Source organism: Podarcis raffonei, chromosome 17 (genome assembly GCF_027172205.1).
Source record: "Podarcis raffonei isolate rPodRaf1 chromosome 17, rPodRaf1.pri, whole genome shotgun sequence".
In the NCBI taxonomy this organism is placed as follows: domain Eukaryota; kingdom Metazoa; phylum Chordata; class Lepidosauria; order Squamata; family Lacertidae; genus Podarcis; species Podarcis raffonei.
In genome coordinates this window covers 36,279,102-36,292,270 of record NC_070618.1, presented here as the reverse complement: position 1 = coordinate 36,292,270, position 13,169 = coordinate 36,279,102, and the positions used below count along the sequence as shown (strand labels likewise).

Genomic DNA, 13,169 nt, shown 5'->3' with positions numbered 1-13,169 from the left:
TCATACAGTTGGAAGGGACCAAAAGTGTCATCTAGTCCAACCCCTTGCAATGTAGGAATATTTTGTCCAACATGGGACTCAAACCCACAACCCTGAGAAGAGTCTCATCATCATAGTAAAAAGTAGTAGTACTAGTAGTAGTAACAGTTCAAGGACTTAACCCGATCTCAGTAACCACCCATTTAAGAAATGACTCTCCAAAGCTCATCATCTCTATAGACTTCTTCATAAAGGTCCATGAAACATTATCAAAGGCCTTCTATGCATCTATAAACATCAATGCCCCTTACTTTTCATTTCTCACCTCCAGATATTCTATTATTTTAGTTGTATTCCTTATATTGTCTTTCAACTGATGGCCTGGAAGAAATCTGGCCTTGTCTTGGTGAATTATATCCTTTAATACCACTTTCATGCGGTGTGCTAATATAATTGCAAACAGCTTATAATCCATTAAGAGATCGGCCTATAATTTTTAACAGATAATAAGTCCGTTTCCTGTTTCAGGATAAGTGTAATATACATGTCTACCATGGAGTTTGAGATGGGGGATATGGATACAGCAATCTGGAAGAAATGGAAAGACTGCCATCAGCCTTCCATATGTCTGCATCAGTTTCCCCCATTTGTTATTCTTGAATGCAGCCTTTCCCTCCTTGTGGCCAAAGCTCCCATCGTCCCTAACCCCTGGGTTAAATTTGTTAAGTTGCTTTATCTTGCCCAGGGCAACCCAAAGTGAATTACTACCAAAGAGACAGACAACACCTTCCCCACATTAAAACCAACACTCCAAAACACCCGGAGGGGAGGGCACCAGCTTGGGGATGGCTGTTTTGGCATTGAAAGCCTTGATAGCAACTAGTTTTTCTGGCCACCAATAAGTGAGTCTGAGATTGTGGGACGAGGTGCCAAACACCACACAGTCAGCCATATTTCACCCAGGAGTTCAGAGCTGGGGACTTTCTGGGGAACTCCAGAGGTTGTACTCAAACAACACCCATCAAGCCCAGACAGCAGAGCCAATGGTCAGGGCTAATGGGAGTTGTAGCCCAGGAACACTGGATGGTCACAGGTTTTCCCACTCCTGCTTTATAGTCTTAACTCTGTTCCCTCACAACAGCACACCCCACAACTTGCATATGTTTTTGATCTGTGAAAGAAATCACTGTATCAGCTGCCTTCTTCCCCACAAGAGATAGTTGTGTTTCAGCAGCAAAGCAAAAAGCATACATTGTTTGAGTGCTGGAAAGAGTTGCTGCAGGTATCAGAAAGTCAACATAACCAAGTCTGGAACAGGGCAGAAAGAGTCCTTGTGCTTATCACATGACAAACCCCCTCCATGGCTCCTTTCATTGCTAGCTGGTTTCTCCTGACACTGAACTGACTCCCTCAAGGTCCTAAAACAAAATGAAGTGGACCAAGTTTCTTACTGTGTTATATTCATCAGGAACGGGGAACCTTGCTGTTGGACTACACTTCCCATCATCCCCGACCACTGGCTCTGGTGGCTGGGGCTGATTGGAGTTGGAGTACAAGATCATCTGTAGGGCTACAGGTTCCCTCGTATACATCAAAAATCTACTTGCGGAAACAGGCAGCACCCTTACAGTGAAATTAACATGCCCCTTCACAGGTAAAATTCTCCACTGTGCATGTGATTAATCAAGGACCAATGGGCCCTTATGCACTCTGGAAAAGCAACCTGTGATCCAACGCGCTACGATGCAGGAATCTCATCCAATTTGAAGCCATGCCAGACCCTGCTTAGGTTTCCAAATGTGCTAACAGTTTTATTGTTTGATCTCTTCTTTTATAAAAGCAACTGGAGAATGGGAACTTCATTCACCATTTTTCATGCTTCAAAAGTAAAGCAGCGTGGCTGAAACTCTCAGCAGTGAATCAGGAAGGGCTACTGACTATGTTCAACCTCCAAGGTTGCAAGTATTACGTCTCGAATACCAGTTGCTAGGAATCACAAGGGGGCAGTTCTCAGGTCCTGCTTGCAGACTTCCCACTGATATCTGCTTGGCCACTCTGGAAACAGGGTACTGGACTAGATGGGCCTTTGGCCTGATCTTCTTGGGTTCCAGGGCAGCCAGAGGGGAAACAAATGAGGAAAGCAGCAGCAAGAGAAGAAAGCAAAGGAGGACGTGACACTGCTTCCCCTGCAGGGATGAACTGAGCTAGAATCCCCTCTTCTACAACTATTTAAAACAGATGTGAAGAAGGTTTGATCCTCCAGGTGTTGCTGGACTACAACTTCCATTATCCCTGGCCATTGGCCATACTTGCTGAGGTTGATGGAGTTGTAATTCAGCACCATCTTGAGGACCAAAGATTCCCCACACGATTTAAAGGGCAAAGGAACTCCATTCTTCGTTCTCTTTGTCTCTTAGTATACAGAAGGCCAGCAAGTCCTGCAACAGGTGGGGAGGCAAAAGTAGAGTTGGAGCATGGTAGGGTGGGTTGGGGGAAGCATGTTTATTCTACTTTATTTCTTTAAAATATTTAGATACCGCCTTCCATCTGAAATGACAAGATCGTAAAAAAGAATGCACAATGCTGGCAGTAACGGCCAGTGAAGGCCAGAGAAAATAAGTTGGTTTTGAACATGGGTTTTTAACAACGTCAGTGTTGGTGCTCAGCTTAGTTCAGAGGAGGTGACAATTCCACAGACAGGAAGCCACGAAAAGGATGGGTTTTTTTATTTAAAAAAAATTGTGAACCATCCTGAGATCTTTTGATGAAGGGCAATATATAAATTAAAATAAATAAATTTATTTTCAGTTCATGTGAGAATTTGCCAATGATAATTTTGGGGGAGGCAACAGAAAGCAGACCGAAAGGTTTAAAGCAAACATCAGCAGAGGCTGCCAATTCAAAAGTACTGTGTTTGATAATTCCCACAGGCCAAGAGCTGGCTTATGAACGTTAAAATTTTAGGGATGCATTTAAGGCACAAGTGGGGAACCTGTGGCCCTCCAGATCTTCTTGAATTCCAGCCCCAGCTGGAACACTCAGTGGTCAGGGAAAATGGGAGCTGCAATCCAGAAATATCTAGAGCAGCCGTTCTCAACCTGGCGGGCAAGATGAGGACAGTTCCCAGATGTTGTTGGACCACAACTCCCATCATCCCTGACCACTCTTCCTGCTGGCTAGGGATTATGAGAGTTGTAGTCGAACAACACCGGGGGACCTAAGCTTGGGAAAGGCTCATCTAGAGGACCACAGGCTCCTCAGCCCTGACCTAATGCGTTTTTAACCATAAACCTGAAAGAACAAATGCAGCAAACGCACACACACACATATATATCACACAACTGATTAAACAATCTAGGTAAAGGTAAAGGGACCCCTGACCATTAGCAGCATGACGCGGAAGCTGTACGCTGGCTCCCTCGGCCAATAAAGCAAGATGAGCGCGGCAACCCCAGAGTCGGTGACCATTAGCTTCTGGGTCATGTGGCCAGCATGACTAAGCCGCTTCTGGCGAACCAAAGCAGCGCACGGAAACACTATTTACCTTCCCGCCAGAGTGGTACCTATTTATCTACTTGCACTTTTATGTGCTTTCGAACTGCTAGGTTGGCAGGAGCAGGGACTGAGCAACGGGAGCGTCATGGGGATTCGAACCGGTGACCTTCTGATCGGCAAACCCTAGGCTCTGTGGTTTAACCCACAGCGCCACCCGCGTCCCTTTGATTAAACAATCTACAGCCTTTTAAATATGCATTTGGGGGGGCGTTGTTGGTTTGTTATTGGGGTTTTATCTTTATGTATTTAGGTTCTCTTTATGGATGATCTTGGGGTGAAAGGTGCTATACAGATTTAATAAACAAATAATAACAGCTCCCACCCAGTTCTGGCCCCCAGCCTCAAATCTTCAGGCATCACCCCTCTCTGCACCTCTATCCTGCCCCCCCCCAAAAATCATAATGGCAACTGGACCCCCCACCAGCCCTGAATAGTTTCAACGACACCCACCCCCACCCCGCGCTCATGACACCCACTGGGTGCTGTTCCTCCCAACGCCCCGCCCCGCCCCGCTCCCCACCCACCGCACTAGCCAGCCAGGCCGCCCGGCCATACGCACCTGCATGCGCTCGAACTCCTCCTCAGACAAGGCCTGCGCCATCTTCCCTCCCCCTCCGGCCCCCGGTTCGGATCCTGCTTGGTTCGACCCACGAGAGGAGGAGGGAAGGCGGGGGAGGAGGAGGGGGAGAAGCCCCGCCCCCGCCCGGCCCGGGATGGCTTTAAGAGGAGATCATAGAGAGGAAGCCGGGAAGAGGAACGCTCTGAATGGGGGGTTTCAGTCTCTCTCGCTCTCGCTCTCTCCTCCCTCCCCACTCCCACCGGAAGCAGAGCGGCATGAGCGAGGGCGGGGGGAAGAGGGAAAGGCGCCTGGAGGCCGGAAGTGGGAAAGGTAGACGGGCCGGATACCGGAAGTAAGGGAGCATAGAGGTGCCGAAGACCGGAAGCGCGGAGAAGGAGGAGAAGCGCGACGAGCGAAGATGACCAAGAGGCCAGGAGGCAGCTTAACTCTTCGCGCTTCTGCTCTTCCCCGCCAGTCCGTATTATGGGATGGAGCGGGGGAAAGAGAAAGTGCGGAGGCCACTGGCTCAGGGGGGAAGCTGCGCGCTCCTTTCCCTGCGCCTTAAGACGCGGAGCCGGATGACGGGGCGGAGGTGGAAGAGGCCGCGGCGGAGCCCACAAGAGGCCCGCGCTCTTGTATAGATTTCGGCGCTTTCCACAGCCCCCCTTTCAGCGGAGGGCGGAGGCACCGCAGCCCTCCTGGCCTGACTGGAAGCAGACGAGGGTCGTCAAGCTCCATCCTTTTAATATATCTCTCTCTCTTGTTTAGTCGTGTCCGACTCTTCGTGACCCCCTGGACCAGAGCACACCAGGCACTCCTGTCTTCCACTGCCTCCCGCACTTTGGTCAAACTCATGTTGGTAGCTTCCAGAACACTGTCCCACCATCTCGTCCTCTGTCGTCCCCTTCTCCTTGTGCCCTCCATCTTTCCCAGCATCAGTGTCTTCTCCAGGGAGTCTTCTCTTCTCATGAGGTGGCCAAAGTACTGGAGCCTCAGCTTCAGGATCTGTCCTTCCAGTGAGCACTCAGGGCTGATTTCCTTAAAAATAGATAGGTTTGATCTTCTTGCAGTCCATGGGACTCTCAAGAGTCTCCTCCAGCACCATAACAATACAAGCCTTGGTCGGCAAGGTGATGTCTCTGCTTTTTAAGATGCTGTCTAGGTTTGTCATTGCTTTTCTCCCAATTTCTTTTTCTCTCTCTTAGTGGACATTTTTTAGGAAGCGAGCGGCGTAGAACTATTGCAAGGAGAATTCTCAGAGATTAGGAAAACTACTAGACTCTTACCTCCTTATTCCCGTATTCCTCCGGCCCCTCCCGCAAAGAATTAAAGAAAACAACAACAATTTACAGTGTTGTCAGGGAGAGGAAGATACGTTCACACGAAGCAGAAGTCAGCTCCATGGAGACCAGGCACATTTCCCTCCTAGAGCGGCTTTCAGTCAGTGGAGGTTGGTTGCCCTTGGATAGGAGAGTTTAAGACATGATTATAGTTGCTGCCGTCGGGTTATTCTTGCAGAAGCACTAGAAGCTGCCTGGCAGCAGAGTGAGGCCATTGGGGGGGTATGTATGTGTCAGCGCTGCCCAAGGTCCCAGCTCACACAAGACCAACGCTGCTTCTTTCTTTAGTATAAAAGTCTTTATTGAAGTTCAGTTTCACTTCCACACACGCAGCGTGCAACGCTACGTCTGTACCTTAGACCGCCGAAGCTCCATCTGAATCTCCTCCCCCCTGACACCAGTTTAAGATTCTAGCCTTACTCCACCTCTTCCTCTGTTCCTTCCTTCTCTGGGTCCGCCTGCTAGTCAGAGTCTCACTCTTCCTAGACTCCTCTGACGCTGAGTCCCCTGACTCTTCCCCCTCCCTCCTTCGGGCCTTTGGACCTGGCTCCCAATCCGGGTCTTCTGCTGTCCCGCACTCCTACACATTTGAACTTGGCGCGCGCGCGCGCGCAGCCTCCCACTTTCCTTCTGACCGTTACACTTGTGTCACTGCTCCCTCCTTCGGGGAGGCTAGCTGGACCCGGCCTTCCCTCCGTTTCCCCACTTTCCGATGGGGGCGTGGTTATCCCTGACTCATCTTCTCCCCCCGCTGGAGGAGAGGCTGGTCCTGACTCATGTGACTCTTCCCCCCCCCACTGTGCTCTGGTGGGGGAACTGGTCCTGATCCTCCGCTGCTCCCTTGGGAGTCCCCGCTGGCCCCTTGTTTCTGGAGCGTCCCCCCTGGGACCCCCCTTGCCCTTACCATAGGCGCCCCCTTCTGGGAATCTTCTGATTCGCTGGAGAAGCTCATGGAATCTCTCGGGTCACTGTCATATTCCCCTACGCTCCCCTCGGATTCCTCTCCTCCGCTCTCTATTTGCTCTCTCCCCTGTGCTTCTGCTCCTGAGCCTCTGACACTATGTATGTATGTATGTATGTATGTATATACATAACATACATGTGTATGCATGTATATACATACATGTGTATGTATGTATGTACATATGTATGTATATAATATATACAAATACATAAATGGGTTGGGAGGGTTGTTAGGGGAGGGGTACTACCTCTGGTGGGTGACACTTCCTACTCCTGGGTCATTTTGTCCACCTTTGGTCTCCGCCCTGCACTTGGCTCTTACCTGTGGCTCCTAGAAGCTGTCAGCATGCACCGGCAGCTACATCCCAGGAAGCAGCTTTGACTGGCTGGTTAAACCAGGTGAAGCGAGCCAATGAGTCTCAAACCCTTGGGGCTTCCCCTGCATGTGAAGACAGGCTCTGGCAGATGGACGAGAACCATCATGGGTCCGACGGTCAAGAAGGCGGTTTCTGCACATGCTGTAGAGGGAAGTGGGGAGCAAATGGGGTTCGCCAACCTGGAAAACAGATCCTAAACCTCTGCTGCCTTGCAGGATATATTCAGGAGAAGAAAAGGTTAAGGAGTAAAGCCCTACACAAAGGTGGCTGGATGGTGCTTTGTACACCTCCTTCCAGAAACTCTTGCAGCCAAGCTGATGCCTAACGTATTCCTCTGCTTTCGTTTGGTCCACATCAGCGAGGCAAAGAGGAGGGTGTTGTCATCTGGGCAGCCCTGGACTTCCATACAAGCTTGTGCCCCAGGGAGGTCACTTTGGTGCTGCAAATGCAGTAGTTTGATTTCACCTGTAGAGGTGCACTCTGTTGCCTCTCAAGAAGGATTTATGTCAATAAAAATACACATGTACAAACATATATGTGTATGTATCTATGGTTTGGCATAAGCTGTGCAATATTTCACAGTATGGCTGCCATATAAAAAAAAATGCTAAGCCTTTTGAAGTCTAGAGTACAGACATGGCTTCAAGCTGACTGTGGTGTATAATATGCAGTTCTTTCATTCAGTCTCACCTCACAAAGAGATTTTAAATGCTAGGTCTGCACTTGCCCTCAGGTACTTGTACCACAGTTATCTGCCACCTGTATGATTGGCAGCATTCCCCCATAAAATATTCACAAGTAGCAAGAGAAATTACCACATCCTTATCTGAGAGTGACAATTGAAAGAAGTGACAAGTCGTACTGATGCACACCTTTCATGACTAGATATATGTGTATTTAGCAGTATGGTCTCAGAATTGGAGTCTCGAGTGCAAAAGTATACTGTGGATTAGTGACCCTCATTTTGTTGTGTCTAGGTTTAGTATACAACTCCCAGAATGTTCAGCACCCAGATACTAAATTGGAAGCCCCACCACCCTCAGCTATACCAAAATTTCAATCAAGGTGTGGAGAAATGCTGCCCTGGGTAACCAAGCGACTCCTGCAAATTCAAAAACTGACCATCCCTGGCCTAAAATAAGGTGTATGTACAAACTTCATGGCTGCTGGTTTCTGCAAGCCTTAACAGCATCTTTTGAACTGAGTAGCAGTCTCCTTATCCAGCACCATGGGTGGAATTCAGCATCACTCTTTTCCTCTTATTCCATCTGGTCAAGCATTTCAGTTTGCAGGACAGAAAGACCCCTCCCCCCCAAAAAAAACCCTTTCCCCATGCTCTGCTCTGGAGGATCTTCTGACCAGCACCCTGAGCCAAAGGGGCCTTCTCTTCCATGGAGCAATGGGGGTGGAGGAAGAGAAGGGAGGAAAGCCCTATAGAGCAAGCAGAAGTCTTAGCACAACACTTCCGCTGACAGGGTCTGGTTAGGTGAATGGCAACACCAAAGTCCCACCATCTTATGACATCCAGCTTAGTGTGGCTTTAAAAACAGAGAGAAAAACTCTTTATATACACTCATGACTGAATTCTCCACACGACACAATGAGGAAACAGGTACTAAAGTAGCTATAGAAAATGGTCATTGCTGGTTTATTTGTTTAGAAGCCTCTAGTACTGGTAGTGGGAATGTTTAAACATACAAAGTAAAAGGACAGAAGGTGCAATCTGGGTCATCACTGAGGGTGTAGAATCCACAACAGGAAAACCAGCCCCTTCCCTCAGCCTGAAATTCTATCCCTTTCATCCCCTTAATCAGACTCAACCTTTAGTTAATGGAACCCAGTTCTACTCCTTTTAAGATCTACGACCACTTGCCCTAATCTCATCTTTGCAACTTCCTCTGCGCTCGGTCCTCTTGCGTCTTACACACACTGGAATACCACTACAGCATCTGGTTTACATTGAACACTCACTCCTGTTACCCTCATTTCCAGCTCAAAAAGGTCCCAGCCTAGAAACTACCCATATTTCCTCCTACCCAGTGACAACCTCCAGTAAGGCAGCTCTTCTCAGTTTCAAAGGGTGAAATTCAACATCATGCTAAGGTGACTGTTCCTTTTTTGGCTTGCCAGATGGAGCAATCTCCCGCCCACTGTTCCAGAAGTTCTCCCAACCTCCCCAGAGCCAATTTCATGGGATGTGCGGATGAGATGAAGAAAAGCCTCACATTAGAAATGGAGGTTCGGGCACTGGGCTTCTGTGGACAGGCCTCATTAGTTAAATCCCACCCAAAATTACACTTTCTGAAGGACAGACGTCTGGTATTCCATTTTCCAGCACAGACTTCAGACTATGCTGTAATTCTAAAGTGCGGGAGAGACCCAAAGCCCTCTAGAAGCTGTTAGATTTAAACTGCCATCAGCTGCAGCCAAGATGGCCAATGATCGGGGATGACGGCAGGTAGAATCTAATAACTTCTTAGAGGGGCACAAGTTACCCTAAAAAGCCATAAAAGCTTAGTGCTTTTAGATAATATTTTGAGACAGCTACTCCTGGGTGACCACTTCTGTTTCGAGGGGGTTCACACACATTCACACAGTGGTGAGGGTAACACTGGAGCCCAAATGATTGTCTCTGCAGCAATTGCGGCCACACTTTTACACCCAACAAAGAGTTGGGTCATATAGAAGCCTGCTTCCAGTATTTTAAAAAACTAGTGGATTCAATAAACAGTACAGTCTCATTTGCTCTCTGTTTCTCCTAATGTCCATTTGGTATGCAAAAAGTTTTTGAGTATATAAAAAAAACTTGATTATAGCTTCATTTATATTAAAAAAGAAACAAACAAGGGGTGACAATTAAATGCTGTGTGGCAGTAATGTACCCTTAAATGCAACCACATGAGCAAGAACATTATTTCACGGATTTTTCCGACTCTGCACCCCACTCCCTTTCTTTGCCCACAAAGAAGTCACAAGGGACAAAAATCAAGTTTTTCTGCGGTCAGGTCAGAACTGAAGGAAAGAGACGAAGAAAAAAAATATTAAAAGCGGTAGTTTTGATAAAACGTTGAATCTGCCGACTTAAACAAGAAAGGGTGAGAGTTATGAATAAAAAACGTCTGATAACTATATAAAATAAACCTAACTTTTTTTAAAGGGGAGAGTGCCTCTAAATTATGCAAAAGCAAGGAGGCCACTTTCTTCTCTCCCACCTTAATTTCCCCAAATTATATACAGCAAAGGCGCAAGAATGCAAACTGAGGGTTGGAGTGAATGAACAGGTTTGTGGCTAGACGCTCCTCACACAGTGTTAAAGAAACGCCCTAATAACGTTTAAAATGGCAGGTTTAGGGAAACGCAAAAATCCACTATTCCCAGAGTTTCTGAAGCTTGGGTCCAGAAGGCTTAGGGTCCCTCACTTTGTGATGGGATACCCTATTTCTCTTGCTCCAGGGGAGGACTGGTACTATATGGCCCTGCAAGCCCTCTTTCCCACAGCCCTCTTGCTAAAGAGGCAGCAGCTCAAGCTCTCCCAAAATATGGAATGTCGGGGAAAGGAAGGGGCACAGCCTATAGCAGCAGAGGGGGAAAAGCCTCCAAGATTTGAGGGAGAGGAATACTCAAGAGCAGGAGCAGGGCAGGGTGAGTAAGGGCGGGAGCCTTCTCCAGCTCCTCTTCCACTGCCGAAAAGTCCCAAGCGCTGCCATCACGAATCATCTTCCATGCTGAAACTGGAACGGCGGCTGCTGCCCTTGGAGGCGCCAGGCGAGACGGAGGAGAGGAGCGGATCAGAGGCACCCAGCGGGGACAGAGCGGTCCCATCGTCCATGAGAACATCCTGCAGGGCTCCTCCGTCAGACCCCAGAGCAAGGCCCAGCCCCAGTTCCTCTGCTGTGAAGGGCAGGTCCAGGGACTCTGCAAAGGAAGGAATCGGGTCTCCTCCCAAGGGCTGACTCAGAAGCCCCTGTGCCGAAGTCAAGGGCAGCCCGTGCATCTGCACCTGCAGTTCCAGCTCCTGGGGAAGAGACCAGAGACGGGAGAGTAAGACCCAGCAGCATGCCTGAACTACACCTTCTGCATCCCACCCCACCCCAACCCACTCCTGAGCACGGCACCCGCTTCCTCTACCTGCACTCGCAGCTGCAGGCTGCGGTTGGCCTGTTCCAGCTTGCGCTGCCGGAGTTCCATCTCTTTCGAGTGCTGCTGCTCTTTCTGCAGCTTCCGGATGTAATCCACCGAGGCTTTGAGGATGGTTCCTTTGTTCCAGCGCATCTCCCTAGGGAGGAGGGGGAAGAGGAGCTCGTCACCTGGGCAAGCAAGGTCCGTGCATTCCTTTTATTTATTTATTAAAGTTCTTACGTTACATCGGTAAACATTATCATATTACATCGCAAGGCTTATTATACTATAATTTTCAACATGTATACAGTGGTACTTCTGGATACGAACGGGATCCATTCCAGAGCCCCATTTGCATCCTGAAGTAAACGTAAGACACAACTGAGCGTGTGTGGGTCGCGTTTCGCTGCTTCCGCGCATGCGCATGACGTCATTTTGAGCGTCTGCGCATGTGCAAGCGGCAAAACCCGGAAGTAACACGCTCTGTTACTTTCGGGTCGCTGCAGAGCGGAACCTGAAAATATTTAATTTGAAGCTTCTTCAACCCAAGGTATGACTGTACAAAATTTATATACTAAAAGGGGAAAAAAGAAAGAAAAAACAAGGGCAAAAAACTATTCCAGAATCATATATATATATACCAACACTTTGGACTTCCTGTCTATCCTGTTACATATTCCTTTTTTACAAATGAATGTACTCTTATTTTTGTATATTTCTTTACATTTTATCTAATACATTCCTATATCAATATGTACCCTTGGTCTTATTTCTCAACTCCGTCCCTCTCCAACGTCAATCGAATGCTAGCACAGACAGCGAACCTTTACTGTATTTTTGAACGTATATCTTATATCTATCCTACTTTTCCATAAATTTTTGTTTTGAATTGCGTCTCAGGCTATTTGTCAACTGCGCCATTTCAGCATATTCTTGTAGCTTGTTATGCCAATCCGTTATTGTCAGAACTTCTTCTTCCTTCCACCCCTTTGCCACCAAAGTCTAAGCTGCAGCCGTTGCATATAAAAATACCTCCCTAAAGGCATTTGGGATGTCCCTGCCAACAATACTTAACAGAAATGCCTCTGGTCTTTTTAGAAATGTTTCCAAACTTTTTTTTAACTCATCATAAATTAAGGTCTGTGCGTTCCAATACATACACACACACATTAAGAAGAATTACCGGACCAAGGTCTTGTTGAGTCCAGTATCCTGCTTCCAACAGCAGGACAGTCAGATGCCCCTGGGCACCAAAAGGATGGCAGCCCTAGAATCTGCAGCCCTAGTTATCATGGCTAGTGGACTAAGCAATGTAGGACCTCCCACAAAATGTTGCTGTGTGTACATGGGTGGCTGGCAGGCTCCCTACCTGCTGCCAGGATACTCCATTCCTTCCTTCCTTCTCTCCCCCTGCCAGTCAGTCAGTTTCCATGACCACTGGGCATGCCAAGTCCTCATTGGGTTGTTTTCTGAGTTTTTCCTTTCCCTGCTGCCCAAGGGATTTTATCCTAAAGATTTTGGAGCTTCTGCAACTTTGGGGGTGCACCAAGCCTGCTGACACCTCCCCACTTCTATGCAGACGGTATCATTCTGGCTACATATGGAGAGGCATTCAGAGAATGAAGTCTTCATGGGTATACAGACATATATACAATATATTCTACTCAGCACTGTATACACTGGTAAGATATAGCTCAAAGGACAAAAAAAATCCTGCCACCCAAACAGGCAAACTATCAGTACTTAAGACACATTTAGAATACAACAGCGGTTAGAAGGTGGATGAATGCACTGCCACCAGCCTGATGCCCCCCCCCCCGATATTTTGGATTACAACTCCCATCTGCCCCAGTGAACACAGCTCATGGTGGCTTAGGGCCCTCGTATTTACGAGACCGCCTCTCCTGGTATGCCCCGCAGAGGACCTTAAGTTCCATGAATAACCATAGTTTAGAGGTCACGGGCCCTAAGGAAGTCAGATTATCCTCCACCATGGCCAGGGCCTTCTCAGTGATGGCTCTGACCTGGTGGAATGCTCTGTCCCAGGAGACCAGGGCCCTGCAGGATTTCACTTCCTTCCACAGGGCCTGTAAGACAGAGCTATTCCACCTGGCTTTCAATTTGAACTTAGCCTGATCTTTTATTTCCCTTTTCTTCCCTCCCCCTCCCCTTTTATAAAGATTACCCACTCTGAGACCCCACAGCTAAGACTCCCCTGGCCTCCTCATTGGCCCAAGTAGGACCAATTCAGCCAGCTAGCCCTGGGGATTATCTAAT

General features: G+C 48.1%; 2 protein-coding genes across 3 annotated transcripts in view; both read right to left on the bottom strand.

The window, feature by feature from the left end:
* The window catches only part of GRIPAP1 (GRIP1 associated protein 1), a 68,676-nt gene extending 64,305 nt beyond the window's left edge, over positions 1-4,371 (bottom strand). For both annotated transcript variants that reach the window (XM_053370479.1, XM_053370480.1), the window contains exon 1: positions 4,094-4,371. In XM_053370479.1, the coding sequence (XP_053226454.1) occupies positions 4,094-4,135 (42 nt within the window). In that variant the 5' untranslated portion in view covers positions 4,136-4,371. The remainder of the gene's footprint in view (positions 1-4,093) is intronic.
* Positions 4,372-8,398: 4,027 nt separating this feature from the next.
* The window catches only part of TFE3 (transcription factor binding to IGHM enhancer 3), a 34,625-nt gene continuing 29,854 nt past the window's right edge, over positions 8,399-13,169 (bottom strand). The window contains 3 exon segments of the mRNA XM_053370638.1: positions 8,399-10,538; positions 10,540-10,788; positions 10,902-11,049. Coding sequence (XP_053226613.1) covers positions 10,344-10,538; positions 10,540-10,788; positions 10,902-11,049 — 592 coding nt within the window. The 3' untranslated portion in view covers positions 8,399-10,343.